Source organism: Bos javanicus, chromosome 17 (genome assembly GCF_032452875.1).
Source record: "Bos javanicus breed banteng chromosome 17, ARS-OSU_banteng_1.0, whole genome shotgun sequence".
Taxonomy (NCBI): Eukaryota; Metazoa; Chordata; class Mammalia; order Artiodactyla; family Bovidae; genus Bos; species Bos javanicus.
In genome coordinates this window covers 66,699,270-66,726,829 of record NC_083884.1, presented here as the reverse complement: position 1 = coordinate 66,726,829, position 27,560 = coordinate 66,699,270, and the positions used below count along the sequence as shown (strand labels likewise).

The 27,560-nt window shown below is 54.8% G+C and overlaps 1 protein-coding gene across 3 annotated transcripts; it reads left to right on the top strand.

The window, feature by feature from the left end:
* Positions 1-2: 2 nt before the first annotated feature.
* Positions 3-27,483, top strand: HPS4 (HPS4 biogenesis of lysosomal organelles complex 3 subunit 2). 3 transcript variants are annotated; one of them, XM_061385202.1, is made up of 14 exons: positions 3-94; positions 1,527-2,050; positions 4,692-4,782; positions 6,495-6,638; positions 12,631-12,738; positions 13,077-13,193; positions 14,593-14,687; positions 15,496-15,568; positions 17,517-17,553; positions 18,197-18,293; positions 18,839-19,667; positions 23,769-23,901; positions 24,322-24,430; positions 26,226-27,483. In XM_061385202.1, exons 2-14 carry the CDS (start codon positions 2,010-2,012, stop codon positions 26,395-26,397), a joined length of 2,046 nt encoding a protein of 681 aa, XP_061241186.1. In that variant the 5' UTR covers positions 3-94; positions 1,527-2,009; the 3' UTR covers positions 26,398-27,483. The 3 variants fall into 3 exon arrangements, with proteins under 3 accessions (XP_061241186.1, XP_061241187.1, XP_061241188.1); XM_061385203.1 differs by having other exon boundaries at positions 84-173; XM_061385204.1 differs by lacking the exon at positions 3-94 and adding an exon at positions 208-888.
* Positions 27,484-27,560: the final 77 nt, after the last annotated feature.

The window sequence follows — 27,560 nt, the reverse complement described above, 5'->3', positions numbered from 1 at the left end:
ACCCTACGTCATCGGCGCGCGCCAGCCCTGCGGGAACTTCACGGGGGCGGTAGGCTCAGGTGGCGCGTGACTCTGGGACCGCTCTGCCGCGCGCGTAGGTACCGGGCGGGAGTCGCGGGGACCACTAGGTCCGAGAGCCCGATCGCCGACCCTGGGGCTGCCTGGCGACTCCGGTGGGTGGGCAGTGCCCGGCGGCGCAGGGACACCGAAGCGGGGGAGGGGGGGACCCCGGGGGAGAGCGCCTTTTGGGCGCCCCTCCGCGCTGTGACCCGGGCCCCGATTTACTCCTGCGCCTTTTTGTCCGCCAATGCCAGCTCCCTGAAGCTGAGGCCAGACACGTCCCCCTGCCACCTGCGGTTAACCATCGCTTCCCGGCCCATCGCGGTCGGTCGCACCCCTTTGCCTGCTCTGCAGATCCTGAGGCCACACACCACCGCCTCCCCCTCACCGCCCTCCACCAGGGACTTCTGCGGCCGCATCCCAACAGTTGCCCTACCCTTGGCCCATTACCGGCTCTTTCTGGACCTTTCAGATAAGCGAGTGGACCTTGGCAGAGGACGGCCCAGTCCTCTGGGAACAAGGGATGGGGGTTTCAGGATGCAGTCCTTAGCCCCAGGGGGCTTAGATACCGCCTCCATAGGCATCCGAATATGCTTCACAGATGCCATGAGTATGACCCTAGTGAGGCCCACCCCAAGATAGCAAGAGCTGAGAAAAGACAGGTTGTACAGGCCACCAAAGACTCAGTGGTGTCCTCTCTAGGGACTTCTACCAAAGGAGCTTAAAAAAGAAAAAACAAAACTCCCTTGTGTTCCCAGGAGGATGGCAGATGGTGAGCAAGCATTTGAAACCATGTCCCTGGGGACACTGAGCTTGGAGAAAATGACGGTTGGTAATACAGATTTGAAGTGACCAAAGGATCAGACCTTGTTTTGTTTTCCTGGAGAGTGTGGAGTTTACTTGAAGGCCAGTGTCAGCTTGGTGGAAGGATAAATTTAACCCTGACCTGTCTCTGGAGGGAGGAAGCCAGAGACAGTCAAGGTAGTTACTGAAGGAGAGTACAAGAGAGGATTAAAGTGATGCCCTCGTCCTTTCTGAGTTTGAAATTTCATGAGTTTTCTCTCCTCTTTTGGGAGTTTGAATGTCACTTGTTAAATTCTCTGTCTTCTGGAAACACGCCCAGCTCTGGGATTCTACATGTTTAGATTACTTTTGGGGCTGTTGAGGTGACAGTTCCTTAATCTGAGTTCCATTATTACTACAGCAGCTGCTTCATTTGTATCGCTGTGCTCAACACCCAAAGCTTTTTCACACCGGTTATTTAATTTTATCTTATGTGTGACATAACTTTTACAAGTTAACTGTGGGACTTACTCTGAGGTTTTGCTCCCCTCTCTTTTGGATCTTGAAACACACTTTTCAACTTTGTGGAAAGCTCTCTTGAAGCGTACCATTTGCTTAACTCTGCTGGGTCACATGCTCACTCATGGGATTCTGAAATAATCTACGCCTTGTGTTTATTTTAGGGCCAAGGGACTGATCTTTGAACGGGAAGCTTCAAACTTTAAAAAAGAAGCCTTCAGAATGGCTTTGAAGAAGACAAGCTAGACACTGCTTCAGGGTACCGCCTTCAGCATGCATCTTGCCTGTCCAGGGGTGTCCCTGGTGAGGAGCTCTTTGAAGGGTTCGTTCCACAGAGGGCCAGAGAGCTGATGCTCATGGAACCAGATTGGTGGATCTGACTTTCTGAAACAATCGTCTTGCTTTATTTTATTCTTTCTGAGAGGCTGGAGGTACTGATGGGACCTAAGGGCCTCCGGAGAAGGGAAGCAGCACTTTCATGCTGAATGAAAACTAGACAAGTGACTGCTGACGACTGAAGACACCTAAACGCCCCACATCCGGATTCAGCAGACTGGGGACCCGGAGGAATTGCCACTGCTGGGGAGAATAAAGCCAGACTGGAAACGAAAACCCAAATGAAGAGAATGAGGGCCCGCGGAGAGTAAATGGCAGCCTCCACCTCCACAGAGAGCAAGTTGGCCTCCTGGTGAGTAGCAGGGCCTGCGGGGGTTTAGTTCCTGCCAGGCTGCTGGACAGATGTTTTGGGTGAACTGAAAATCCCCAACTGGATTGTCTAGATTTAATTAAGGGGGGGGAACCATTTTCCTCAGAGCCACTAATCAAGGGCTATTTCTCTCTGAAGCTGATGTGTTGTGACCGCACAAGCCTCTTGCAGGGTCTAGCGCTGCTGGTAGATTGCAGAAAGGATAGCTGTGGCTGGATTCTGCAGCTGGGCTGTGACAGTACCACAGGCGATCAAGTCCTCGCTTTTGAGAGACAAGCAGAGGTGGCCGTGTGGAATTTCGCCATGAGGAGAAGTTCGGCCAGACTGGCTCTTGAAGGGTGTTACACAACACCTGCCTGAAACTCTGCTTAACCCTAAATGGGTTAAGCCTGTCTGAATTTGGTTCAGCGAATGTTAAATAGAGGAGAGGAAAGTGAGAGGTGTGGTTTCAAAAGAATGAGCAGAGTTTATGACATATTTATGTGTGCAGTTCAAAATGACACTCAGGTGTTCTTTGTGGGCCTGTCAAGAGTTGGGGCACTTTAACCCGGGGAACGTGAGGAAAAGGCGGAAAGGTGGGGAAAAGGTGGAGCCCAGCAGTGGGTTTCATTCATTCATTCATGTATTCATCTACCTACAAGCTTCCAGTTCACTGACATATAATTGACGTTCAGCACTGTAACTCACATAATCATGAAAAGATTACAGTAAGTTTAGTGAGCATCCATCATCTCACACAGATACAAAATAAAAGGAAAATTTTTTCCTTGTGATGAGAACTCAGGATTTACTCTGTTTAACAACTTTCATATATAACATACGGCAGTGTTAATTACATTTATCATACTGTACGTTACACCAGGGCTTTGCTGGTGGCTCAGCAGTAAAGAATCCTGCCAATGGAGGGCATGTAAGAGACGCGGGATCTATCCCTAGGCCGGGAAGATCCCCTGGAGGAAGAAATGGCAACCCACTCCAGTACTCTTGCCTTGAAAATCCCATGGACAGAGGAGCCTGGCGGGCTACAGTCCACGGGGCCACAAAAGGTTTGACACAACAAGCAACTGAGCACACACTCAGTGGTAGAGAATCTACCAGCCAATGCAGGAGACACAGGTTCGATCCCTGGGTCAGGAAGATCCCCTGGAGGAGGAAATGGCAACCCACTCCAGTATTCTTGCCTGGAGAATCTGACAGACAGAGGAGCCTGGCGGGCTACAGTCCACGGGGTCGTAAAGAGTCGGAGACGACGCCAGCGAGTAAACAACAGCGACACGTTACAACCCTGGCACTACGTGTAACTGGAAGGTTGTACCTTTTGACTACCTTCGTCCGATCCCCACTTCCCCCACCCCCTGCCTCTGATAACCACAAGTCCCATCTTTTTCTGTGACATTTTGTCTGAAGCATCACTGATGGATAACACTGTACCCAACACAGCGATGTGCTATTTCTGCACATTACATTACAAGAGGCTCAACACCTAGCTGCGCCCGAGGCATTTTTGATCTGCTCTTGCCCTGAAGCCGGTGGCTCATCAAGATCTAGAACTCAGGCAAGCTGGAAATGTGCTGGAAACAGAGTTACTGCTTGTCATGGGGAGGATAAGGTGGGGCCAGGGAGGGCGGCAGCGGGAGGGTGTAGACTGAGGAAAAGAGTGCAGTCACTGCTCTGGCCTGACGGGCGTACTTTCAGAGACTGAGAGGTCAAACCCAGGGCTGGCCTGGGGAGTTTGCCTTGTGTCTTAAGGAGATAATTATAGTTATACCGCAGAGGAGACCCCGGGTCTTTAGGGAAGAGCAGAGGGTTGTGGGAATTGAGAAGAGAGCTTCCTCTGCAGAGGGGAAATCAGAAGTTTGACGAGGGGTCCTGTCAAAGGAGGGGCGAGGCTTTTAGTTTTTGTCTTCTAATTTTTTTGGCTGAGCCAGGTGGCACGCGGGATCTTAACTTCCTCAGCCCGGGGTTGAACCTGCGCCCCCTGCAGTGGAAGTGCGGCGTCTTCACCAGCGGACCACCGGGGAAGTCCTTGGGACTCGGGTTTCGGCGGGCAGAGAGGGGTGCGGCGCCCCACTTTCCCATTACAGACGTGCTCTCCTGCCTGGAGACTGCACGTTTCCTGTGTCCCTTTGCTCGCCGTGGCCCCAGGGCTGGCGGACGCAGCGCACGCCACAAGCCCTCGGCAAGTGTTTGTTAAGCGATACAGTGGCAGAAAGGAGCTCTCGTGCCCAGCGGTTGTGAGGGCAGCGAAGACATCGCTAACTTACTTTATTATCAGCATCTTAGAAGACACGTTACCAAACCGCGTGGGTACGGAGTTAAGGCACAGTGTCTCAAATAAGAGGCGTCATTGTGGGCGCCCCGTGTTTCCTTAGCTGCTCGCTGTGTTTTGGGACAGAGGGTCGGACGGCTGGATGGAGGCGTGTTTTTAGCTTGAGTCGGCCGCACTTACAAAATGGTCTTATCTCTTTGTAGCTCTCGGCTTCCTTCTCCTCTGGGGCCCCCAGAAGGCTTTTCAGATACCGAGGCGTGAGTCCCTCTTGGGCTGGGCCACCGGAGGCTGTGTGTTACAAGGCCCTGTTCACAGGATGGAAGGGAACACGGCTCCTTTCTCTTCTCTTGGCAGGTGGAACTATTTTTTCCTCTATGATGGTTCCCAGGTGAAGGGAGAAGAAGATCCAACCCGAGCTGGCATCTGTTACTTTTATCCCCCACAGGTAAGCCACTCGGCTCACTCAGTGGGGACCCCATGACCTTTCAAAGGGTTTATATCTGGACAGTTTTCTTCGCATAATCCAGGCATTTGCCACTTTTACTCTCTCATTCTTTCTTTATTATTATTATGATTATGATTATTATTTTGGCTACACCGGGTCTTTCTGCTGCACACAGACTTTCTCCAGTTGCACCGGTGGCGGCTACCCTCTCGCTGTGGTGCACAGGCTACTCATTTCGGTGGCTTCTCTTGTTGCAGAGCGTGGGCTCTAGAGCATGGGCTTCAGTAGCTGTGGCACATGGGCTTAGTTGCTCCGAGGTATGTGGAATCTTCCCAGGCCAGGGATCGAACCCGCGTCCCCTGCGTTGGCAGGCAGATTCGTAACCCCTGGACCACGAGGGAAGCCCTGCCCCCGTACTTGTAGCTGTATTCTTTGTTGCTGTCCTGATGTTGAAATGCCCAAGCCAGCGGCCCAGTACTTCTGCCTTCTCTATCTCTCTTTTACTGTCACGATTTTCTGTCTGCTCTGTTGAAAAAAAAAAGAAAAAAACTTTTCTCCAAACATATGCCAGAGTAAAGAGGAGTGAGTCATCAGCCCTCGTGTGCCTGACTTCAACAAAGATCACCACCTGACCAGTCTGTTATGAGCTAGCCTAACTCCTCCCTACTCTTTTTTCCCCCTGGAGTATTTGAAGCAGATCCTAGACGTGGTGTCATCTCACCAGCATCAGGGAACATCTCTAACGGGAAAGGGTATATTTTGTTAACATCCCACTTGGCCAAAGTTGCCATTCGTGGCAATAATACCATCCTATATAGTCTGTGTTCCTATTTCGCCTTTATTATCTGAGATGTTACTCAGCCCTTCCTTCCCTCTCCCTCTCTCTCTCTCCCTTCCTTTTCTCCTAATCAGCATCCAAACAAGATCCACAAACCCCGTGTGGTTGTGTTTCAAGTCCCTCTTATCGTATGACACTGCTCACCCACTCCCCCCATCCTTTCTCCCCTGCGCCACTGAATTAGTGAAGACACCGGGTCACTGATGCAGGGGAGCATCAGCATGTGTCCCGCTCTGGACTGGGCTGATGCCTTCCTCACAATGGGGTCGTTCAGTGCTTTCTGCCCAGAGCCTTTCCTTTAAACTAAAGGATCTAGAGCCTTGACTGGGTCCCAGTTCAGCCCTTTGAGGCAGAGTGCTCCATTCTCCGTGGCATCACGTGCCATCTCCCCCAGGGGTTTAGTTAGCGTGAAGGTGGGTCAGGAGGCGTGTGTGTTTGCTCACATGATTACGCTCTGACTTGCAGAGCAGGGATTAGTCTGCACCACTCGGGTCTCTCCACGGGGATCTGAATGGGGATAAATGCGCAGGCCTGTAATCCTGGGAACTGGAATGCCATTCTGGGCCATCATCTCCTGCATTCACTGTGGGTGTTCTGTGACACTCCGGGCAAGGTTCGGCCAACTTGGCCTCAAAAGGGCCAATGCTTTAGGCTTTGTAAGCCAGGCAAGGTCTTTGTCATGTGTTCTTCCTTGTTGTTATTTTGACAACCCTCACAAAACCGTAAAAGCCATCCTGGGATCACAGATTACAGAGAGAAACAGGCAGCAGAGGCGGTCTGGCCTCCGGGCTGCAGTCTGCCAACCCCGACTCTGAGGAACGACCCGGGGGTTCAGGCCCTTCAGCCTCATGTCTGGACTGGCTCCTCTCCCCAGACCCTGCTGGACCAACAGGAGCTGCTGTGTGGACAGATCGCCGGGGTTGTGCACTGCGTTTCCCACATTTCCGGCTCTCCTCCCGCCCTTGTCCGCCTGCGGAAACTGAAGTTCGCCGTAAAGGTTGACGGTGATTACCTCTGGGTGAGTGTGCCAGGCTGAACCAGTGCCGGCGGGGTCGCCTCTACCAAGAGGCGCTTGTCTTGCTGAGAGGTGTCGTGACAGCGGGCTTTACCAGGTAGCCCTTGCCGTGGCTCCTGACCTGCAGCCTCATCCCCTGCCTCTGTTGTCTGCGACGCCCGCGTCCCTCTCTGCGGGTGCCATCGGAGCTGAGCGCTCTCGTCCCCTGCCTCTGTCGCCACGATGCCCGCGTCCCTCTCTGCGGGTGCCATCGGAGCTGAGCGCTCTCCCAGACGTCACTGTCACAGCCTGCATTGCACAAGGCGGCGTCCACCTTGCCTTTGAAAGACTTCAGTCGTTCTGTGGACATTCTTTTTGCTCTGTGATGCAAACTGAGTTTTTAATCTCTGTCTTTTCTTGTTTCTCCTGTATTCTTCCCTGTACTTTCCACACTTACTGGGGAAGGGAGCTCGAAACTTGAAGACACTGGTGCACGTAGGTTAGGTTTCCAAGGACTATTAAGGGAACAAAACAAAACAAACCCACTTACAGCTAGTAGTTCCCTTTACTCCCAAGTCCCTTTGTCTCCTGCCCACTCTTATTTTAAATTTATTCCCGAGGGAAAGGGGTGCTTACATGTGAGGAAGTATCTTCGCCTTTATAGGTATTATTTCCAATGTTTTATTGTGAAAATTTCCTAACATACCAAACAGTTGAAAGAACTGTATGGTGAATACTCACATACCTCTTAGATCCCACAGTGAACCCTTCATTGTCGTTGCTTTATCACATACTATCCATTCATCCCTTTATCCTCTGTTTTAACGCTTTCTGAAGTTGCACATATGAGTATATACCTTACCGCCTGGCCCCAAATACGTCGTCATGCTGCACGTTAACTAGAGTTCAATATGTGTGTGTGCTTCTTCTGCTCTTTTTTGAGGTAAAATTCATTTGCATGCAATGAAATACACAAATCTTGAGTGTAGTTGGTGCATTTAGATAAATGGTACACCTGTGTAACACAGATCCCTATCAAGACACAGGATATGTTAGCATCACGCCAGGTAGCTCCCTTATGTCCTTAATTCCAGCCCCTCCCCCCGCATCCCAGGTAACACTGTTCGGAGTGTTCCCACCAAAGAAGAATTCTGCCTGTTCTAGGGTGTCACGCAAGTGGAATAATACTCGCATCACTCCTCTGTACAGGGTCCTGTCCTGCTGCTTAACATTTGTGGGGTTCATCCACGTTGTTTCACGGCCCCACGGTGCAGTCCTGTTTATCACTGAGCAGTATTCCACAGTCTAAATGTACTGGTCTACTTACTCATTCTCCTTTTTCTGGACACAGGAACTTTGTCCAGTTTGGGGCACTTAAGATTAATAAGGGTCTAGAGACTGCTACTGCTAAGTCGCTTCAGTCATGTCCGACTCTATTCGACCCCATAGACGGCCTCCTACCAGGCTCCCCCGTCCCTGGGATTCTCCAGGCAAGAACACTGGAGTGGGTTGCCATTTCCTTCTCCAATGCATGAAAGTGAAAAGTCAAAGTGAAGTCGCTCGGTCGTGTCCGACTCTTAGCGACGCCATGGGCAGCCCACCAGGCTCCTCCGTCCCTGGGATTCTCCAGGCAGGAGCACTGGAGTGCGGTGCCCCTGCCTTCTCCGAAGGGTCTAGAGAAACGAGTATCACAAGTGCAATGGGGTGTCCCCTCACACAGTCAGAACACCATCATCAAGTACCGAGAGTAGGTGCTGGGGTGGCTGTGAGTATCACAACTGCAATGAGGTGTCCCCTCACACAGTCAGAACACCATCATCAAGTACCGAGAGTAGGTGCTGGGGTGGCTGTGAGTATCACAACTGCAATGGGGTGTCCCCTCACACAGTCAGAACACCATCATCAAGTACTGAGAGTAGGTGCTGGGGTGGCTGTGAGTATCACAACTGCAATGGGGTGTCCCCTCACACAGTCAGAACACCACCATCAAGTACTGAGAGTAGGTGCTGGGGTGGCTGTGAGGATCACAACTGCAGTGAGGTGTCCCCTCACACAGTCAGAACAGCATCATCAAGTACCGAGAGTAGGTGCTGCGCTGGCTGTGCAGCAAAGGAGAGCTTCCTACACTGTCGCTGGGACATAAATTGGTGCAGCCACTGTGGAAGACAGGGCTTCCCAGGTGGCGCTAGTGGTAAAGAACCGCCTGCCAGGGCGAGAGACGGAAGAGATGTGGTTTGATCCCTGGGTCGGGCACATCCCCTGGAGGAGGGTATGGCAATATTCTTGCCTTGAGAATGCCATGGACAGAGGAGTCTGGTGGGCTACAGTCTGTAGGGCTGCAAAGAGTCAGACGTGGATGAAGAGACTTGGCACGCACGCACTGTGTGAAAACAGCACAGGGCTTCCTCAGAAAACTGAAAATAGAGCCACCGGAGGATCCAGCAATCCTACTCCTGGGCATATATCCGTACAAAACTCTAATTAAGAAGATACTTGACTTCCCTGGTGGTCCAGCGGCTAAGACTCCACACTCCCAATGCAGGGGGCCTGGGTTCGATCCCTGGTCAGGGAACTAGATCCCACAGGCTGTAGCTAGAGATTCCACACGCCACAACAGAGACTGAAGATCCCACGTGCCATACTAAGGCCTGGTGCAGCCAAATAAATAAGATACTGGGGGAGCCACATGCACCAGTGTGTTCACAGCAGCCAAGACATGGAAAACGTCCATTGACAGGTGGACGGGCCAAGAGGATGCGGTGCATTGTATACAGTGGCATACTACTCAGCCATAAAAAAGAATGGACTAATGCCATTTGAAGCAACATGGATCAAACTAGAGATTATCATACTAAGTGAAGGAAGTCAGAAACGAAAGTTGGAAAGACAAATAACACACGATATCACTTATACGTGGAATCTAAAATATGATACAAACGAACAGCTACAAAACAGAAAAAGTCTCAAAGCTATAGGGGACAGACTTGGGGTTGCCAAGGGAGAGGAGGCTGGGGAGGGAAGGGCCAGGAGTCTGCGAGTAGCAAGTGCAGACATACAGGATGGATACACAAGGTCCTGCCGTACAGTAAAGGGGAACTAGATTCCATATCCTGCGATAAACCATAGTGGAAAACAATCTGAAAAAGAATATATTTGGCTTCCCAGGTAGCACTAGTGGTAAAGAACCGGCTTGCCAATGCACAAGACATTTGTTTGATCCCCAGTTGGGAAGATCCCCTGGAGGAGAGCATGGCAACTCACTCCACTATTCTTGCCTGGAGAATCCCATGAACAGAGGAGCCTGGCAGGCTACAGTCCATGGGGTCACAAAGAGTCGGACATGAATGAAGCGACTCAGCACGCACACACATATGTATAACTGAATCACTTTGCTGTATAGCAGAAATTAACAACATTGTAAATAAACGAAAAGAGTAAGGCTCTAAAAACATTGCTATACAAGTCTTTCTGTGGATGTACATTTCCCTTTCTCACGGGTAGATAGCTAGGCGTGGAATTGCTGGGTCATAGGGTAAGTGTGGGAGAAGGCAATGGCACCCCACTCCAGTACTCTTGCCTGGAAGATCCCAGCAGTGGTGCTAGACCAACGGGACAGCCACAGGAGAAGAGGCCCTCCGACCTCTAGACCAACGGGACGGCCACAGGAGAAAAGGCCCTCCGACCTCTAGACCAACGGGACGGCCACAGGAGAGAAGGCCCTCTGACCTCTGCTCATACTATTCACTAGGATTTATCCACGGTGGATTACAGACCTAAATTTAAAAGCTAACACTATGAAACGCCCCCAGAATTGGAGAATGTCTTCTCTAATGAGGTAGGCAGTGGTTTTAGACAGGATACAGAAAGCAATAACCATAAAAGATAAAACTGATAGACTTCATTAAAACCAAAAACTGCCTCATCAAAAGACATTACCAAGAAACTTAAGCACACCCAGAGACTGGGGGAAAATATCTCAAAGGAAGATACCCAAATGTCCACAAAGCACATGAAGAAGCCCTGCTATCAGTAGTCACGGGGGAAGTACAAATTAACACCTACTGAGCTACCACTTCACATCCAGCTCAGAGGAGCCTGGTTGGCTGCAGTCCATGGGGTCGTGAAGAGTCGGACACGACTGAGCGACTTCACTTTGACTTTTCACTTTCATGCATTGGAGAAGGAAATGGCAACCCACTCCAGTGTTCTTGCCTGGAGAATCCCAGGGACGGGGGAGCCCGATGGGCTGCCGTCTGTGGGGTCACACAGAGTCGGACACGACTGAAGTGACTTAGCAGCAGCTTAGCAGCAGGGTAGGTGTGTGTTGATTTTATAAGAAACCGCCAGACTTTTGCCCAAAGCAGTTGCACCGTCTTGCATTCCCACTGACAGTCTATGAGAAGGCCAGGTACTTCACACCCTCATCAGCAGGCATGTCAGTCTGTTTATTCACAATTTTAGCCACTGAGCTGGATGTGAAGTGGTAGCTCAGTAGGTGTTAATTTGTACTTCCCCCGTGACTACTGATAGCAGGGCTTCTTCATGTGCTTTGTGGACATTTGGGTATCTTCCTTTGAGATATTTTCCCCCAGTCTCTGGGTGTGCTTAAGTTTCTTGGTAATGTCTTTTGATGAGGCAGTTTTTGGTTTTAATGAAGTCTATCAGTTTTATCTTTTATGGTTATTGCTTTCTGTATCCTGTCTAAAACCACTGCCTACCTCATTAGAGAAGACATTCTCCAATTCTGGGGGGCGGCAGCGGGGGGAGCGCGTTTCATAGTGTTAGCTTTTAAATTTAGGTCTGTAATCCACCGTGGATAAATCCTAGTGAATAGTATGAGCAGAGGTCAGAGGGCCTTCTCTCCTGTGGCCGTCCCGTTGGTCTAGAGGTCGGAGGGCCTTTTCTCCTGTGGCCGTCCCGTTGGTCTAGAGGTCGGAGGGCCTCTTCTCCTGTGGCTGTCCCGTTGGTCTAGCACCACTGCTGAGAAACTTGCTTTTCCTTTTTGCTTCCTGGGGCTCCTTTGTTGGAGCTCAAATGACCATTTAAGTGCGGCTCTGCTTCTGGGCTTGCTGTTCTTGCCCACGGGCCTTTCTGAAGATTCTGTTCACGTACTTCTCCGTCTTGATGTCTGCAGCTTTAGAATAAGTCTTAAAGTCAGCTGGGGGAAGGCCTCCAAACTTACTCTTCTCCGGGACAGCGTTTGATATTTTCAGTCCTTTGTATTTCTGTTGCAGAATCGGTTTGGCAGTCTCTGAAGGAACGTTGGTGAGATTATTAGGATTTCTTTCCATCTGCAGAATAACTGGGGGAGATGAACTGGGCGCCTGACTGTTGGCGGCACCTGAGTGGCGCTTACACTCAGAGAGCATTTGTTTACATGTTTTCGTTCAGAGTTGGTTTGTTAAGTTCCTGATGGTTCCCTAGGAGAGATTCCTCCAGGTAGAATTCGTGAGTCAAAGAAGATGAAGTCCTTTTCAAGCTCCATAAACGGGGCCAGATTACTTCCTAACTGAGCAAGCGTCTATCGTCTGTGGAACGGAGCACTGCCGACGCTCCGCGCTGGAGTGACGATGCACTGGGTGCGGGTTCCAGAAGCGCCCCGTCTGGCTGGAGAAGGGATGGCCACTCCTGACAGTGTGGATCCCATGTTTGCTGTGAAACCCAAATGAAACATCCAGTGTCCAAATAACAGTGGTGACCATATAGGGGTTCAGGAGAGAGGTCACGGTTGGCTGGAGTGATGAGAGCAGGCAGCCTGGGGATGCTGGAATCTGTGTGTGTTGGGGGGGAGACTGAGGCGGGTGGGGATGCCCAGGCAGATGAACAGGAAGCAGGGATGATGATTCCAGCTTGGGTGGCATGAGTGGGTTCAAAACACACCTGTTTCCCATGGATCGCCGCATGGCTGCACACAGAGGATGGATATCCAGGGGCCTATGGAGTCTGGCTTAGTGAGCCCTGGGTACCAGGACCTCAGGCTTGGCATCCGAGAACAGGAAAGCACTGTCCTCTGCAGGTGCTGGGCTGTGCCGCGGAGCTCCCCGACGTCAGCTGCAGGCAGCTTCTGCACCGGCTCGTTGGCTTCTTTCATTTTTACAATGGGCCTGTGTCTCTGGCCTGCAAGGTATGAGCAGGGCGGTGGGGAGGCTCACGTGGAACCTCTTTAGCAAAACTGATACTGCCCGGGCACATGCGGGCATCGGGAACCCTTTACACAAACACGACGTGTCAGCGACAGGGTCATGGGCCCCCGGAGCGCCTCCCAGACGCCTTTCTTCCCCGGTGGCCTGGGGCCCGTTCATCCACCTTTTGTCCTCTCCTTGCCTGGGGGTGTGGGCAGTTCAGAAGATGCCCTCCCTGCCAGCCAGGTCCCCATGAGGGACAGTTCTGTGGGGGACTGGAGTCCCTGCTGGAGTGTGTGTCTTGGGATCGCGGGTGCTGACGCCGGCTGTTCTATTTCAGAGCTGCCCATGGGAAGAACTGCGCTCCGAGTGGGACACGCTCATCGAGCACATCCTGGGGAACACGGGCGACCTGCACAAGATCTTCAACTGCCTCTGGCACCTGGACCAAACCAAAGTAACCGGCTCAGCACCCCCACCCGCTGCGTGCGTGGGTGGGAACTGGGCTTCTGGATGTGGGTGCTTCCCCTTCGATGAGCTGTCCCTCCATCCCCCTGGCTGTTAAGAACTCAGGTTCCAGGCGGCACTTGCCAGCTGTGTGGGCTAGGACCAGACAGGTCACCTGTCTCAGCCTCGCTCTTCTTACCCGTGGAGCGGCGTGATACCCACCTCCCAGGACTGTTCTGGGGCTGAAACTGGGACAGTTACGTAAAGGACAGATGCCCAGGAAAGAGTGTTATTGCTTTGTTAATACCCAGATGTGCTGAACTCAGTAATCTGAAGGCCCCCTTCTCAGCTTATCATTAGTTATTCTCAGCATCCAGAAAGGCTGAGGGCGGCCGCTGTCTGGGACGGGGGCGCTGGGTGGGGTCTGTCCTTGAGCTGTCACCTCGGCACGTGGTGACGAGACGCCACCTGCACCACTGCGGGCTGGTGGCCTTGGCCTTGGCAGACGTCGCATCCTCACCGTCAGACAGCGGGGGGAGGTGCGAGCGGTGCCATGAGGAGCCCTGCCCGCGCCCCGAGCATCTTGGGGGTGGGACCTTCCACCACGCGTGGCCTGGGTCTCTGCGGGCGGAGACCGTGTCCCTGTCCCTGGGGTGCAGTACCGGCTCAATGCTAGAAACAGGGACGGGTTTTCCCACTCCTGTTTGGAGGGCTTCTTGGAAGTCAGCCCAGAGCTTTCCGAGTGCTGTGAAAGAGCTAACCATCCGCGGTAAGGGCTCCAGCGTGGCTCCTTAACACTCAGTGCTGCTCCCGGGTACCGCAGGTTCCGGCTGCCAGGCAGGAACCTGGAGGAGGCTGGTGGTCACTGCTGGCCCTTCATGAGCAGGTTCAGATCCTCTGCCTGTCCCTTTAGGGACTTTTTTTTTTACAAGGACGGAGGACTGAGACGTGTACGCCCACATGAAAGGCTGCGATGCTTCCATTTTCCCTCCTGGCAGAGTTAGGGGACCGGGTCAGACAGCAAGCCAGCTCGTCACAGGGGCTTGGGCTGCAGGGGAGGGTGGGTTCACCATGAACTGAATCTGAGGGGTGGGCTCTCCCCTGCGGCTGCCTCCTGGTCTCCATGTCACTGGTCAGGGTCTTCTTGGCGATGTGCACGGTCACCTGTGAAGAGCCATATGCCCAGTTCTCTCTGCCTCCCTGCTTCAGGGAGGCCCCCTGGTCCCAAGCACCTGGCGTTTTGTGGTGGCAGCCGTGTGGGGTGTCAGAGGCATGACACGGCCGGTGTGTGGCACGCCCTCCCTCCGGGCTCGGCCTCCGAGCGGTCCGTCTGCCCTCCGCAGCCCCCTGCCCGTCCCCTCCTGCCCACGGGGGCGTGCCGACCGGGGCTTGCTTCTCGCCCCGCACAGGTGGAGGCCCTGCTCCTGCTCAAGGCGGCTCTCATCCTGCAGACCTGCCAGCGCGCGCCCCACGTGCTCGCCGGCTGCATCCTCTACGCAGGACTGTGAGTAATACCCCTGCCCCTTCTCCCTCATCCCCACCCCCCGCTATAGCCCTGACCACCCGGCCACCTCCTGATCGGGGCTGGGGAGCTGAGAGCTCTGTGCGTGGCCAGTTCCAGCCGGTTTTGTTTGGCAACTCGAGGGTAGTTTAGATTCGATTGAGGGTCCGTGCCTGTCCCTGGGGAATTGGAAGCTGCTGTGTCCAGAGAAGAGTTAGGAGTGCACAAGGCGGCTTTGCAGAGATCCATGCAGCTCTCAGCTGGGCCACGCCTGCGGAGTGGTCGGTCTCTGGCACCCAGGACCGTCAGGAGAGGAGTGTGAGGCCCACGGCGCACCCGGGGCCCCAGTGCACAGGCCGTGGCTCCTGCTTGGGCTCCTGCAGCTGTGTGGCTGGGTCTGCCTCGAGGTACCCTCACGGAGGTCTCACTGCACCTCTTCCCCCAGCTGGAGGGCCTCTTAGAGAGCCTGGGAGCCCTCCACGCCTCCTCTGGGCCTCGAGGAGGCTCAACCGTTCCGGCCAGAGGCAGGGGAGTTGGTGCTCTGTGTCCAGGGCTATGATCCTGGAGGGATGTGCCCTAGAGAAGCCCTCCCGGCACCTCAGGAATATTCTTAGTACAAGTCGGTCCAAGCGTTTTGACATTTAAAACTTTGATGGGGAACAGCCAGGGGGCCCCCGTGAGTGCCTCCCCAGGTGACACTGCCACCAGCTGTGTCCCCCAGATCCGAGCTGCTGCGGGTGCTGGGACTGTCTTGATGCCAGGTCCTCACTGTGTTTCTTCTCTGGTGTCCTGGTTCCTGTTGATCTCCCAGGATCGTCAGCACCCAGCTCCCGCCCTCCGTCACGGCCAAGGTCCTGCTTCATCGCATGGCACGTCGGGACCAGGTATCAAACCCCCCTCCCCGTGCCCCCGCCACACGGCAGGGACGTGTTCCCCTGGCGCATCTGTCTTTGTGTCGGCCAAGACTGATCAGCAGCACTGGGTGGGCCGGGGGGGCAGGGGCTGCCATGTCCTTCTTAGGACCCCCCGTCCATCCGTGTGGTCGCCCTCAAGTGAGGTCCTGGCAAAGCTGGAAGAAAATGCTTCCTCCTGCGTGGTTGGCTTGGATGGTTGGTTTTCCTTTCATGCAGGTGGGACTGTGAGAATATGACTTCGCGCAGGGTGGGCTTTATGTCAAAGCAATGTTGGATTTTTTTCAGAGACTGTAAAAGATGGCTTAGGACAACAGCGGCTTTAAAAATACTTCTGTCTTATATCCGCCTAATTATTTTTATAATGAAGGAAAAGTCATAACGTGCTCATTGAGAATAAAACTGCCCACAGCTGGGCCACATAGAGATAATCACCGCTAGCGTTTGGCACGTATCCTTGGAGCTCTTTTTTCTTTTGTTTTACGAGTTGATTCTTAGTGTGTGAAACTGGTTTTAAATCTGTAGGAAGGCTAGCTTTTTGCACTTGCTAAGTCAGCAGACATTTAAAAACGCACGTGGGGCTCTACCCCAGCTCCCTCTCACGTGGTGTGGTCAGCGTGAGAACACCCCTCCTGGTGAACTGTCTGACAAGGAGAGGGTGGAGGGGGTCTTTTCCTTTCTCCCCCTTGTTCAGCTCTGCTAATCAATACTAAGGAAGTCATCTGACTGCTGGAAAAGGTTTATATTCAAAAACTCTTGTCACAACAGGATTTATGAAAGTGAAAAATCAGATTCTAAGGTAGGAGCTGCGGGCTGGTTGCCTGCCGTCGTTTTCTTGGCCTGCATTACCGCCACGGCTGCAGCTTGAGTAGCTGGACAGAGACCTACAGCCGCAGTGCCAACTAGCCTGCCCTTTCCAGACAGGTTGCTGGTGTTGGTCTCAAGTCAGGGAGTGATGAATTCTCCCGCACCACGGTGAACTTCCTGTGATTTTAGTCAGCCATTAAAAATGGCCAAAGATGCTTTCATGGCAGAAACCGTGAGTCCCTCTTTCGAGCAGAGAAACAGAACTTTATGTAATGTGTCCTCAAAGTATTTAAAAAATGCACAGACTTTACAGGAAAATGTGCCCCGTGTTCACAGGATTGGCTTATGGGCGAGAGGATTCTGTGTGATTTTTTTGAAGAGAATTTTTGTCTGGAGTTAGCTTCTGTGAAGGAAGCCACATCCTTTCAGAGGAAGGCAAGTCATTTTGGCTAGAAGAGCAGTTTTTGGTTTTCCTTTTGCTTTGCTGGGTCCTTTCGGTGGAGACGCCCAGAAAGCTCTTTGGAGGAGATTCCCCGGGTTTCTCGCCTTCGTTGTAAAGGCAGAGGCGAGCCAGCCTTGCCGCGGGTTTAGGCTGAGTCCTTCGCTGTGAGGGTCACAGGCCCCTCACTCTGTTGTCATAATGGGGTCTGCGTGGGCTCCAGCCAGGGCTGTGGGAGATGTGGCCGTATTCCAGAAGACGACTTCCCTGGAGGTCTGAAAGCGCAGGAACATTCGCTGTCCTTCCCCAAGAGGAGAAACTGAGAGATCGGAAAGAGGGGAAGCCTGGTATGGGCCTGGGTGGCGTGGCCGCCTTAGCCGGCGTGACCCCAGCCCCGGCCGGGAGCAGGCAGCCTGCGGGGATCTGTTCTGTCCGCTTTGCTGTGGGCAAGCGGCCGGGCCTGGCACCCGGGCCTTGGCCACTGTGACCCCAGCCCTGGCGGGGGGCAGGCAGCCTCGGGGTATCTGCTCCGTCCGCTTTGCTGTGGGCGAGCGGCCGGGCCCGGCACCTGGGCCTTGGCCGCGTTTCAGGAACAGATGGCAGCATGCGGTCCCGATGGATAGGTCAGGGGGAGCATGCGGTGCCCTGTACCGACTCCTGTCTGTTTATTTTCAGAGGAAACCTACGGGAGGGGATGCCCTGCAGGAACGTGGTGAGTAGTCGGGTGTCCTGTCACGTCTTGGAAACGGCCTGTAAGCGGCCTGGCCCTGTCCAAGTCATGTGGAAGGCCGAGCAGTCCCAAACGGTTATCCCGTCGGCTCGTGAGATCAGGGAAATATTAACAGCGCTGCAAGGGCAAAGTTACTCTCAAAATCCCAGTTGTAAAGCCTCTGATTTTAGGCACAGCTTTTAAATCCCCCCTTTCAGCTCCTCCTTAACCCTCAGCACCATGAGGCTGCTCAGATGAGTTCCAGAAGGTGACGATGGGAAGAGGGTGATGGCAGGGCCAGTGCCAGGAAGACCTTTGGCAGCAGAGTGGGGTTTAGTTTGAAGCCTAAGTTTGGGCAGACCCCTTTGGTCAGTTGGAAGTGCTTTTGATCCAGGTTCTGTCTTAAGTGCTGGTCAGTTTTCTTCCACCAAACGTCACTCTGGGAGCAGAGTGGCCCACGTGGGCTTTTCCTTGCTGATGGCAGAAACTGTAGCTGCAGCTTTGTGGCTTCTGTTCTGGGGAAAGGAGCCCAGAGCTGCTCGCTGGGCTGGCCTGAGGGCTGGAGGCATCATCCCAAAAACACTGCCTGCCCCCCCGTCTTCTCTGGCCCAGAGAGGGCCCTGGCCATATTGCTCTGCACTTCTAGGAGTGGTGCTCCCTCCCAATGTTCAGATCACGCCTGTTTTCCTGACTGAAGAGGAAGCCGCCAGTCTCCGTGAGTTCCCCCGGGAGCCCTCGGCCAGGTAAGGGGCTGAAAGAGGCTGCTCGGAACCCACATGTTGGGGACTCCCTCCCACGGGCTCATCCAGAAGCCCCGTGCATCCCATCCTCCCACGATTCCCTCTTCTTCACGCTCTGCCCTGGCGGGGGTTGGGGATAAGGGATGGACAATTGGACCTTCAGCAGAGATGAGGGGCATCTGGCAGAGTGAGATCAGCGTAGGTTTCAGATCTGAGATCCGTGGCTTACCTGCTGTGTGACCGTGGGAAAGTCCATTCCCTGCCCGAGCCTCAGTTTTCCCATCTGTAAAATGGATCCAGTAACGTCTGCGTCTTGGGTTCATCGTGAAAGGTGGAAACAGCACACGCGCAGCGCCCGTGTAGGACCCGACTGGCAGTTAACCCCCAGACTGGGTGCGTCCGATCCAGGGGGCTCTGCCGTTTGCAGCAGGTGACCCTGGTGTCACGCGTGGTGCCGCGTGGCGCCAGGGCCTGTTACCTGTAAGGAAGCTGCTTCGCGCCCCGGGCAGGGCCTTGCCCGCACTCAGCTGTCTGCCCTTCCTCACCAGTGCTCCGGCGCCTCCAGCCAGACTCCAGGAGCCCTCAGCCACCCCGAAAGAAAACGCCCCCGGACACGCGGGCTCCAAGGCTCAGACCTCGACGACCACACCTGAACCCCCATCTCCTGATGCCGCCTTGGCAGATGGCAGCAGGGAGCACGGACACTGGTCCGGCCCTGACCTGAAGAGCACACCGCCCGCACTGCAGCACTGCACTGCTGCGGGCAAGGGTTCAGCTTTGTTCGTGGGGAACGGGCACCTGGACTTGTCTGAAATCCACATCCCAGAGGCTCAGAAAACAGAAGCATCCCCAGGCCATCCTGCTGCAGACGGCGGGGGTCCTGGTTGCGAGGAGTCTGTCCACAACCCCGGCAGTCCCGAAGCCAAGCCACCCGGGGTCCTGTCCCTGGGCCGCCTCCCCGCCTCCGCTCCTGAGGTGGTCCCCCAGAACGGAGCCCTCGAGCAGCCCGCAGACCTTCCTGGCGACGGCAGCCAAGCCCCCGTCCCCAGGGAAGACCACGTCCCCGGCAGGACGAGTGGGCCTGGGCGGGCACCTTGCTTGGATTTGAGGCAGAGGGGCACTGAGCAGCCCCTGGAGGAACACGGTGGGGAGCAGCGCCACAGTGGGGCTCCTGAGGGCTGCTTGACCCCTGGCCCGGACTCCACAGACCCCTCAGATGAAGGCCCCTCTGCAAACAGAACCGCGTCCAGGATGAGCCCGGCCTCCCGCGAGGGGCTCGTGCGGATGAACCTCTACACGCACAGTGTCAAGGGCCTGGTGCTGTCGCTGCTGGCCGAGGAGCCGCTGCTGGGGGACCGCGTGGCCGTGGAGGAGGTGGTGAGTGTGCAGCGGGGTGGGGATGTGGGGCTCAGCCATCAGCTGCATGGCCCGGTACGAACGCCCTTATTTATATGGTGGGGTGCAGGGGGTGCCTACCTCCCTGTTTGTGGGCAGTGGGCGTTCAGTGCAAGCACAGAGCCAAGTGCAAAGGCAGCCACTAGGGCTGCCCTCTCCAGCTTCCCCGCTTCCTCGGGGTCTCTGGTTCGTAGTGAGCTGGGAGGGTGCTGGGCGCTGACCACACATGGCCTAGCCCTGCCCGGCAGCCCTCGTCTGTGTGGCCGGAGTCCGCACGCGTCACCACCTGGGTTGGGTTTCTCTGCGAGCCCCAATTCCCGTCCGTCTGAAGCTGCTTCGTAGGAGCCTGGGCCCTCTGAAACGCTGACTTTCTCCAGAAGGCGCCGCTCAAACCCAGGCGGCTCTCCCCCCACGCCTAGAGGCTCACTGACCTCCGGGCTGGGGTCCATGCTGGATCCAGTTGCCATAGTAACAGCTCTGCTTTAGTTGCCAGGGAAGCAGCGGTGGTAAGAACAGCAGGTTGAGACTGCTGCAGGGCGAACGGCGTCCTGGGGCTCGCCGTGTTTCTGTTCTTCAATCTATATTACACTAAGCCCATCTTATTAGCATGCAGGGCCCATGACCCTCTGTAAAGGAGCGGGTCCCCCTTGGAGTGCAGTGGAGGAGGGAAGGCGGGTCCCCGCACGGAGCCCTCCCGCACCTGCCTGGCCCCTCCCCTTTTCCCAGGCCCCAGGTCACCCTCTTCACCTCCGTCCCCCTGGCTCTAACCGACATCCCCCCCACCCTGCCTCATTATAACAGCTCGGGGACCAGGGATGCAGTTCCACACGTCCATCCCCACCCCTCCCCCCACACCTCGGTCTCATGGTTTGTTCGGCTTAGTGCCCAGCTCAGATGAGGCCCCCCAAGATAAAAAGAAAAACCAGCACAGGCTGCTCAGAGAGGAGGTAAATTAGGGTTCATGCTGCATTTGCTGTATGTAAATAATTTACATCTGCTACTCCCGCCAAGCCTTGAACAGCGCTGGGGCCCGGCACAGTGACGCCCATCTCGCCCTGAAGTAGCGATGGCGACCTAGCTAATGCACAGGGCGGGTCCACACCTCTTGCTTGTTTCCTGGCCTCCACCCTGACCCCTCTGTCCCCCGTGGACCTGACCATGGCCTGGCAGGTGGGAAGGTGAAGGACTGAAGGCCTGCCTTCCGTGGCCCTCTTTACGTGGACACGGCACTTGGTCTGTCACAGCCCATCCTGGTGTCAGGACAGTGACCTCCCTGGGCTTTCACGGACAGGAGGGTTTGGGGTCGGGGAGGAGAGAGAACACAGCTTTACAGAAAAGGAGAACCAGTCTTTCCTAAAAAGAGAAGGGTGTAACAGACTTTGATCAGCTTGCTGGTTTGAGAGGAGAGTCAGCTGATCAGACCGGGAGGCCGTCTTGTTTATAACTGGCAGAGAGCTTTCACAGCCTTTCAGTCTGGACCTGCACGCAAAACAGTTGACCTGATTTCCCCCTGGACTCTCTGCTGCTGTCAGAAAAGCCAGGCCCCACCCCCAGCCTGGTGCACGACAGCTCAGATGTGACCATGAGCGCAGTCCCCCCCGGGAAGGACATGTTGCCATGGCTCCATGTCGTTTCGCCATCACGTCTTTGCGTGGACCAGCTGCCACCATTTCTGCTTGCTGAGGGTGGGTCAGGGCACTGGGTGACCCGGGTGAGCAAGGAGCAGCCAGGGAGAGGGCCCCCTAGTTCAGAGGGAGCAGAGTCGGATTCCCCCACCAGGGGGCAGCAGAGAGCCACCGACAGTTTCCTGCTCAGAACCCGGAGATCGTCTCAGTGACTTTCAGCCACAGTGATGGGATCAGTTATTCATTGCTACAACAGGACGGGGAGCTGTGCACGTGGAGTAGGTGAGGCCTGAGGTTAGTGTGTTGGCAGAAAATAGAAAAAACGCTCCTCTCCCCTGAAACTCGTGCTTCTGAGCACATGGGTGTCCCTGCAGCGACTCCTGTGCATGTTTGGGGGTTCACTGACAGTGAGCCACTAGCTTTGCCGTGGACCAAAAGGCAGGGGGTCCCGGCACAGCCTCAGCTCCGTGCCCCTTAGCGTGTTGTGCAGGTCACGTATGTGGTATGTCTCGGGGTTGGCAGACTCTAATGTGAAGGGATACACAGCAGATGTGTTCTGCTTTTACCGCTCTTCCCCTCTGCTGTTACAATGCAAACCCACCATGCACACATGTGAACTGGACCTGTGCTCCAGCGCACTGTTATGGACACAAAAATTGGGACTTTATATAATTTCACATCACAATATTATTATTTTGACTTTATTTTTTCTAACCATATAAAAATATAAAAACCAATCTTAGTTCTCAGGCTATAAAAATAGTCCACAGGCCATATTTCCTACCCCTGGTCCAAGCAGGGGATGCTGCCTGTCCTCCTGGACACTGCCTGTCATTCACACCTGTGACTGAGTCACAGCCTGCAGCTGACGGTGCCTAGTTCATGCTCGCGGTCCAGTCACCAGGTGGCTGTTGACCGGGTATCTCCTGGGAGCCAGGCTGGCTGCTGGGCCCTGGGGACGCCACGTAAACCTTGTAGCCAGACCTAATGCCTGAGTTTCATTTCTGCAACATGGGCCAGAAATGCTAATTTAAGTCCAGGATGCTCCCCAAGGTAACAGCTGAGCTTTCTGACATTCACCTCAGAACATTCTCTCTGCATCGCTGTAACTTCTTATTGCGCTTAGTGTTTTGCACAGCTGTTGTGAAATAAGTCAACCCACAGACAAGTGTTGTTAGTCCAGGGACGGGTGCTCATGGAGGAGATACCGCTTCTTCAAGGACGATGATTTTCATATTCTTGACTTCAGGAAAACGCCTCCCTCCGGGGAGCACTTGAGAATGGACAGAGTGTACATATGTTATTTGACTTCCGCAGGTCAGCAATGATACTCCTATTTTGCAGATGAAAAGAACAAGGTGCAAAAACCTCTGTAACTGGCCCTGGTGGTCTGGCTAGGAAGAGGCTGAGTCACGGCACGGGCTCGTTCACCTGGGCGCTAGCCACTGTCTCCTGGTGACTTAAGTAGCGCCCCCCCCCCGCCCCCCCGGGGCGGCCCCAGGGGGCCCTGTATCAGGCTGAGTCCATCGGGTGTGACATCCCTGCTTGATGGGCTCCAAACAGAGCTCAGCCGTTGGTCATTGGAAAATGTCTTTGTGGGAAAACAGATTGAAGAGTGAAGTTCATGCTATATCGTTAGGTCGCAAAACTAGCCTCAGTCGTCATTTACAGTCTGACGCCCATCTTTAGCTTATAAACAACTCTTACGAAAGGGGGCAGTCCTGTGTTCCCATGGCACCTGCACGTGACATCCCCCCGGGAGGCGATGGAACATAGAGGTGCCTGGGCCTCAGCTCCGCACGGCCTTCCTCAGCCGGGTCCTCCCCTGGGCCAGGGAGCGGAGAGCCGCCGCCCGCGCCCTTGGTCCCCTCGGGTTCCCGGGAGGGAGGGGGCCACGCTGCACACGCGGATGACGTCATGACGTCTCGGTCCGGCTGAGACGCACGGGGTGGGGACAGCGCGGCGCGAGTGTGGTGAGGAGGGGACGGGCCGCCTGCCAGCAGCTCTGCCTGGATGCTGAGGTTCTGGGCTGTTCTTGGCTTTTTTTCTTTTTACCCCTTCTTTTACTTTTCGGCTTCCCTCTATGTTCCCATTTTTCTACAAGTTTGAAGAGGTCTCTGGTGGCTCAGACGGTAAAGAAGCTGCCTACAATGTTGTAGACCGGGGTTTGATCCCTGGGTCGGGAAGATCCCCTGGAGAAGGGAATGGCAACCCACTCCGGTATTCCTGCCTGGAGAATCCCATGGACAGAGAAGCCTGGTGGGCTACAGTCCACGGGGTCGCAAAGAGTCAGACACGACTGAGCGATGAACGCTTTGAAGAGGTTTAGGACCTCAGGGCAGAAGTCAGGACCTTTCCAAACATGGGTCCTAGCACCCGGGGCGCTAAGTCGGGCTGCCAGGCGGCTCTCCCCGGGTGGCCTGCTGAGTGGTGGCGGCTGTCCCTTCCCGCCCCGCAGTACCACGGCAGCCTGGCGTCCCTCAACGGGCTGGAGGTGCACCTGAGCGAGACGCTGCCCCGCGACCAGGCGGCCCCCGCGGCCAGAACCTACAGCTTCGCACACTACGACCGCGTCCAGAACTTGCTGACAGGTAAGGCTCGCCTCCGGGAGGTGGAGTTGGGGGGTCAGCACCCAGGCCCAGGTCCCTGGTTGGTGGGGAGGTGCCCTGTGGTCAGGATGCTCTTTCTCTCTTGGAACCCAGCTCCCACCGGGTTTAACTACTCTCGGCAAACTTTTCCCGGCTGGTCTCTTTCTTGCCCTTTCTCCAACGTTTTGAGAGAAGCACCCGCGTCCAGACTGTCTGTGATGGGGTCACCTCCCGACTTGGATACCCTTGTGCTAAGACAAGTGTTGACCACCATCAGGGGTGGCGAGAGGGCCCAGCACCCCGGCCTCCTTCCCACTGCCTCTGGGGCCTCACTTCATCCCAGCTTTTTGTGGTTCTGGGTTTGGGGGTACTGGGGGGCGGCACTCTGCCACGCATGATGACTTCCGTGTCCTCTTCCGGAAGCCAACCTGCCGCAGGTGACCACAGCGCAGGACCGCCGCTTCCTCCAGGCTGTCAGCCTGATGCATTCCGAGTTCGCCCGGTTGCCCACTCTGTACGAGGTGACCGTCAGGTGAGTGTTCCCAGGCCACTCCCAGCCCTGCCCCCCGGGTCCCTGGCAAAGCCTCACTCACAACCGGATGAAGACCAGTGCAAGGACCGGCCCGGGCATCCCCTGACCCGCCCTGCAGGTTGCTGTCATCCATCCTCGGGCTTCCCTGAGTCCTGTACGTGCCGGGTCCCTTTCTGGGCCTAGGGCTGCTACAGACACTGAGGGACAGCAGGGAGGGGACCCAAGACCCTCCCCACCTCTGTGCTTCCATCAGTCAGTGGGGGCGGAGAACGGGCTGTCATCTAACAACTGGACAAGTCCCACATGCTCCTGACCACAACATCCAGATGTACCCCCCTCAAAGGTCTCCCAAGGGCAGCATGTCCTCCCCTCACCAGCGTGCCCCCAGGATACTCATAATCAGCAGTATGGTGTATCTTACCCCAGGTTTTCTTGGTATTAGGTGTTTTTTTTTGCACATAAGAGGTGCTGCTGCTCAGTTGCGTCTGACTCTTGTGACCCTGTGGACTGTAGCCACCAGGCTCCTCTGTCCATGGGATTCTCCAGGCAGGAATACTGGAGTGGGTTGCCATTCCCTTCTCCAGGGGATCTTCCCAATACAGGGATCGAACCCCTCATCTCTTGCATTGGCAGGCAAGGATTCTTCAACACTGAGCCACTGGGGTAGCCCATATAAAAGACAGATGATCAGTATTTATTATTATTTTGCTGGTCTTCTTAAAAAAAAAAAAAAACTGGAGCACACGCACTTGCTGTTTTTTAAGTTCCTTTTTCACTTTGTTGCGTGTCTTGAACACACCTTCCGGCCAGCAGGTCTAGACCTATTAATTAGTGGCATTTACAGTCTTTAACCAACTAAACTCTACTTTTTCTCTCTACATGCTTCTCTTATGAAACCAGTAGCAGAAAAGGCAAGTTAGAGGGTCAGAAGGGGCGTGCCTGCTGTGTGCGTGTTGCGTGTGTGTACTGTACTGGGGAGTGGGTTGGTCGAATACCTTCTTTGTAACCTCATTTCATAGACGTGGAGACACAAGGATGCGGTAGGGTGAATGAGTCGCCCCAGATCAGGGGCCGAGTCGGGATTTGAGCCCAGGTGTCTCGTCTCCGTGGCACGCGGCCCTGCACACACACTTGTGGTTGGGGCGTGTGTGTGTGTGCAGTGTAGTTGAGAGGCGGGGTGTGGGGTGTGGGCTCTGGGCCTGGCCGACCAGGTTCTAACGTCTGCAGCTGCCACACAGGGGTGTGGGCGTTTCTGCTGCCCAGCGCTGTCTCCAGCCAATATTTCTGTTTATCTTTCCACAATAAATGTGCCTCCTCTGGCTTTAAGTCAAAGCTGCCCACACTGGCAACCCAGACCCACCCCCCACCTGTGGACCTGCAGCATCTCACCTTCCTCAGAGCTGAGACTTTTCATGGTGGGATACATAGCTCATTTGAGTAACAGTAATAGAAACAACAGCCTCCGTTTCCTAACCATCTCACCACGGGCTAAGCGATTTGTATCCGTTCCTTCTCACTTACTCCGTGAAGTCTCAGTGAGGGAATTTACCGCTGTCTTGTCCATTCTTCTGATGAGAAAGCTGAGACTCCCACAGACAGAAGGCTCAGGGCTGCGGTGAGCACCCAGGTTGTGTGGGACCTCCAGACCCATGCTCGGAACCCCGAGGCGCCCCTTCTGTGGCCACAGTGACTGGGCCCGGGCTCCTCCTGCTGGGCCAGAGACCTCGCGGGGTCTCTGGGGTCTGAGGTCTGCATGGAGGTGGACTGTGGTCTCCTGTCTCCCCACCCCCACCAGGAACGCCTCCACAGCTGTGTACGCCTGCTGCAACCCCGTTCAGGAAACCTACTTCCAGCAGCTGGCCATGGCGGTGCGGAGCTCTGGCTTCCCGAACCCGCAGGACGGCGCCTTCGGCCTCCCGGGCAAAGCCAAGCAGAAGCTGCTGAAGCACGGGGTGAACCTGCTCTGAACTGTGGATCGCTCCTGACCCCTGGGGGTGACTCTCAAATCAAACCCCAGCAAAGGAAGTGCTGCCTTGTTAAGTGGAAGAGCTCCTCTGTTTTACTTTCCCTGGAATAGTCCTCTTTTTTAGGACTGCAGTATTTGAGTATCTGTTACTCTTTCTGTGGATCAGGGCTGGAGGGGGTCGTTCCTCGGGTTGGCAGACCTAGAGCTTGTGGTAAAGAACTTGACGGCGTGGGTGGCATGGGGGCCAGGGTGGGGCCATGGCTCCTTCCACCCCAGGGGCCCGGGGTCAGTCACTCCCCCATTACACGGAGCCCAGGGTGCCTGACGTTTCCTGGAGCTGCTCCACCCCGGCCTGACTCGTACACAGAGACTGAGGCTAGTGTTTCTTCTAGAACCCTGCATGTCTAGAGTGCATGTCCCATGCTGTCTGCAGGGGGTGGGTCCAAGGTGACTGCACAGCCAGGAGATGGATCTGTCTGGAAGCAGACCGTGCGCCCACTTCTCAGGCTGTCTTCACCACGGTCCTCCTGGGGGGTCAGTGCACTGGAAGTGGTCGGGGATGCTGAGACTGCCTTGTCGGATCTTCTGGATCACCCACAGAGGGGAGGGGGCGATCTCGATGACACGAAAGGAGCCTGGGGCGCCGGGACGCGGAAGTGGGTGATGACTGGCCAGGCTGGCCCCTTGGCTGGAAGTGGGTGGTGCTGCTGGTTGCTTTGAGTGAGGGTCCCAAACAGGAGTTTCTAAAAGGTCTTGGAGCAGAAGCAGAGCTGGTTTTCAGGGAGGGGGATGCTGCGTGAGAGGGGACAGCATTTTGCACTGGCTGTTGCCAGGCCGGGGTAGGACTTAGAACATTGGTTCGGTGATGTTACGGTCCAACGTTCTATGATGATATGATGTGAGTCACAGGATGAAAATATTGACCAAAATCCTAACCAGGTCTTTACCAGAAGCACCTAAGACTCCATGTGAAAACTGCAGTGTAACTTCATGCCAGTGAGCCAGTATCTCCTGTTTATGACATGGGGTCTTTTTCTTGAAACAAGTTGCTAAGGGCTGAAAATAAAGAAGCCAAAAATGCTACTGAGTTTTGAGCACTGAGTTCTGATGGGGATACTTACGTATAGACGTACACGCATGCGTGTACTCTGCGTGGTCACCGTT

Excerpts from the sequence above, each read along its gene's own strand:
- HPS4 (XM_061385202.1), top strand. The coding sequence starts at position 2,010 with ATGGCAGCCTCCACCTCCACAGAGAGCAAGTTGGCCTCCTG. Across the intron at positions 13,194-14,592 it reads GGCACCTGGACCAAACCAAA|GTGGAGGCCCTGCTCCTGCT; the intron begins GTAACCGGCTCA and ends CGCCCCGCACAG. Across the intron at positions 17,554-18,196 it reads GGATGCCCTGCAGGAACGTG|GAGTGGTGCTCCCTCCCAAT; the intron begins GTGAGTAGTCGG and ends CTGCACTTCTAG.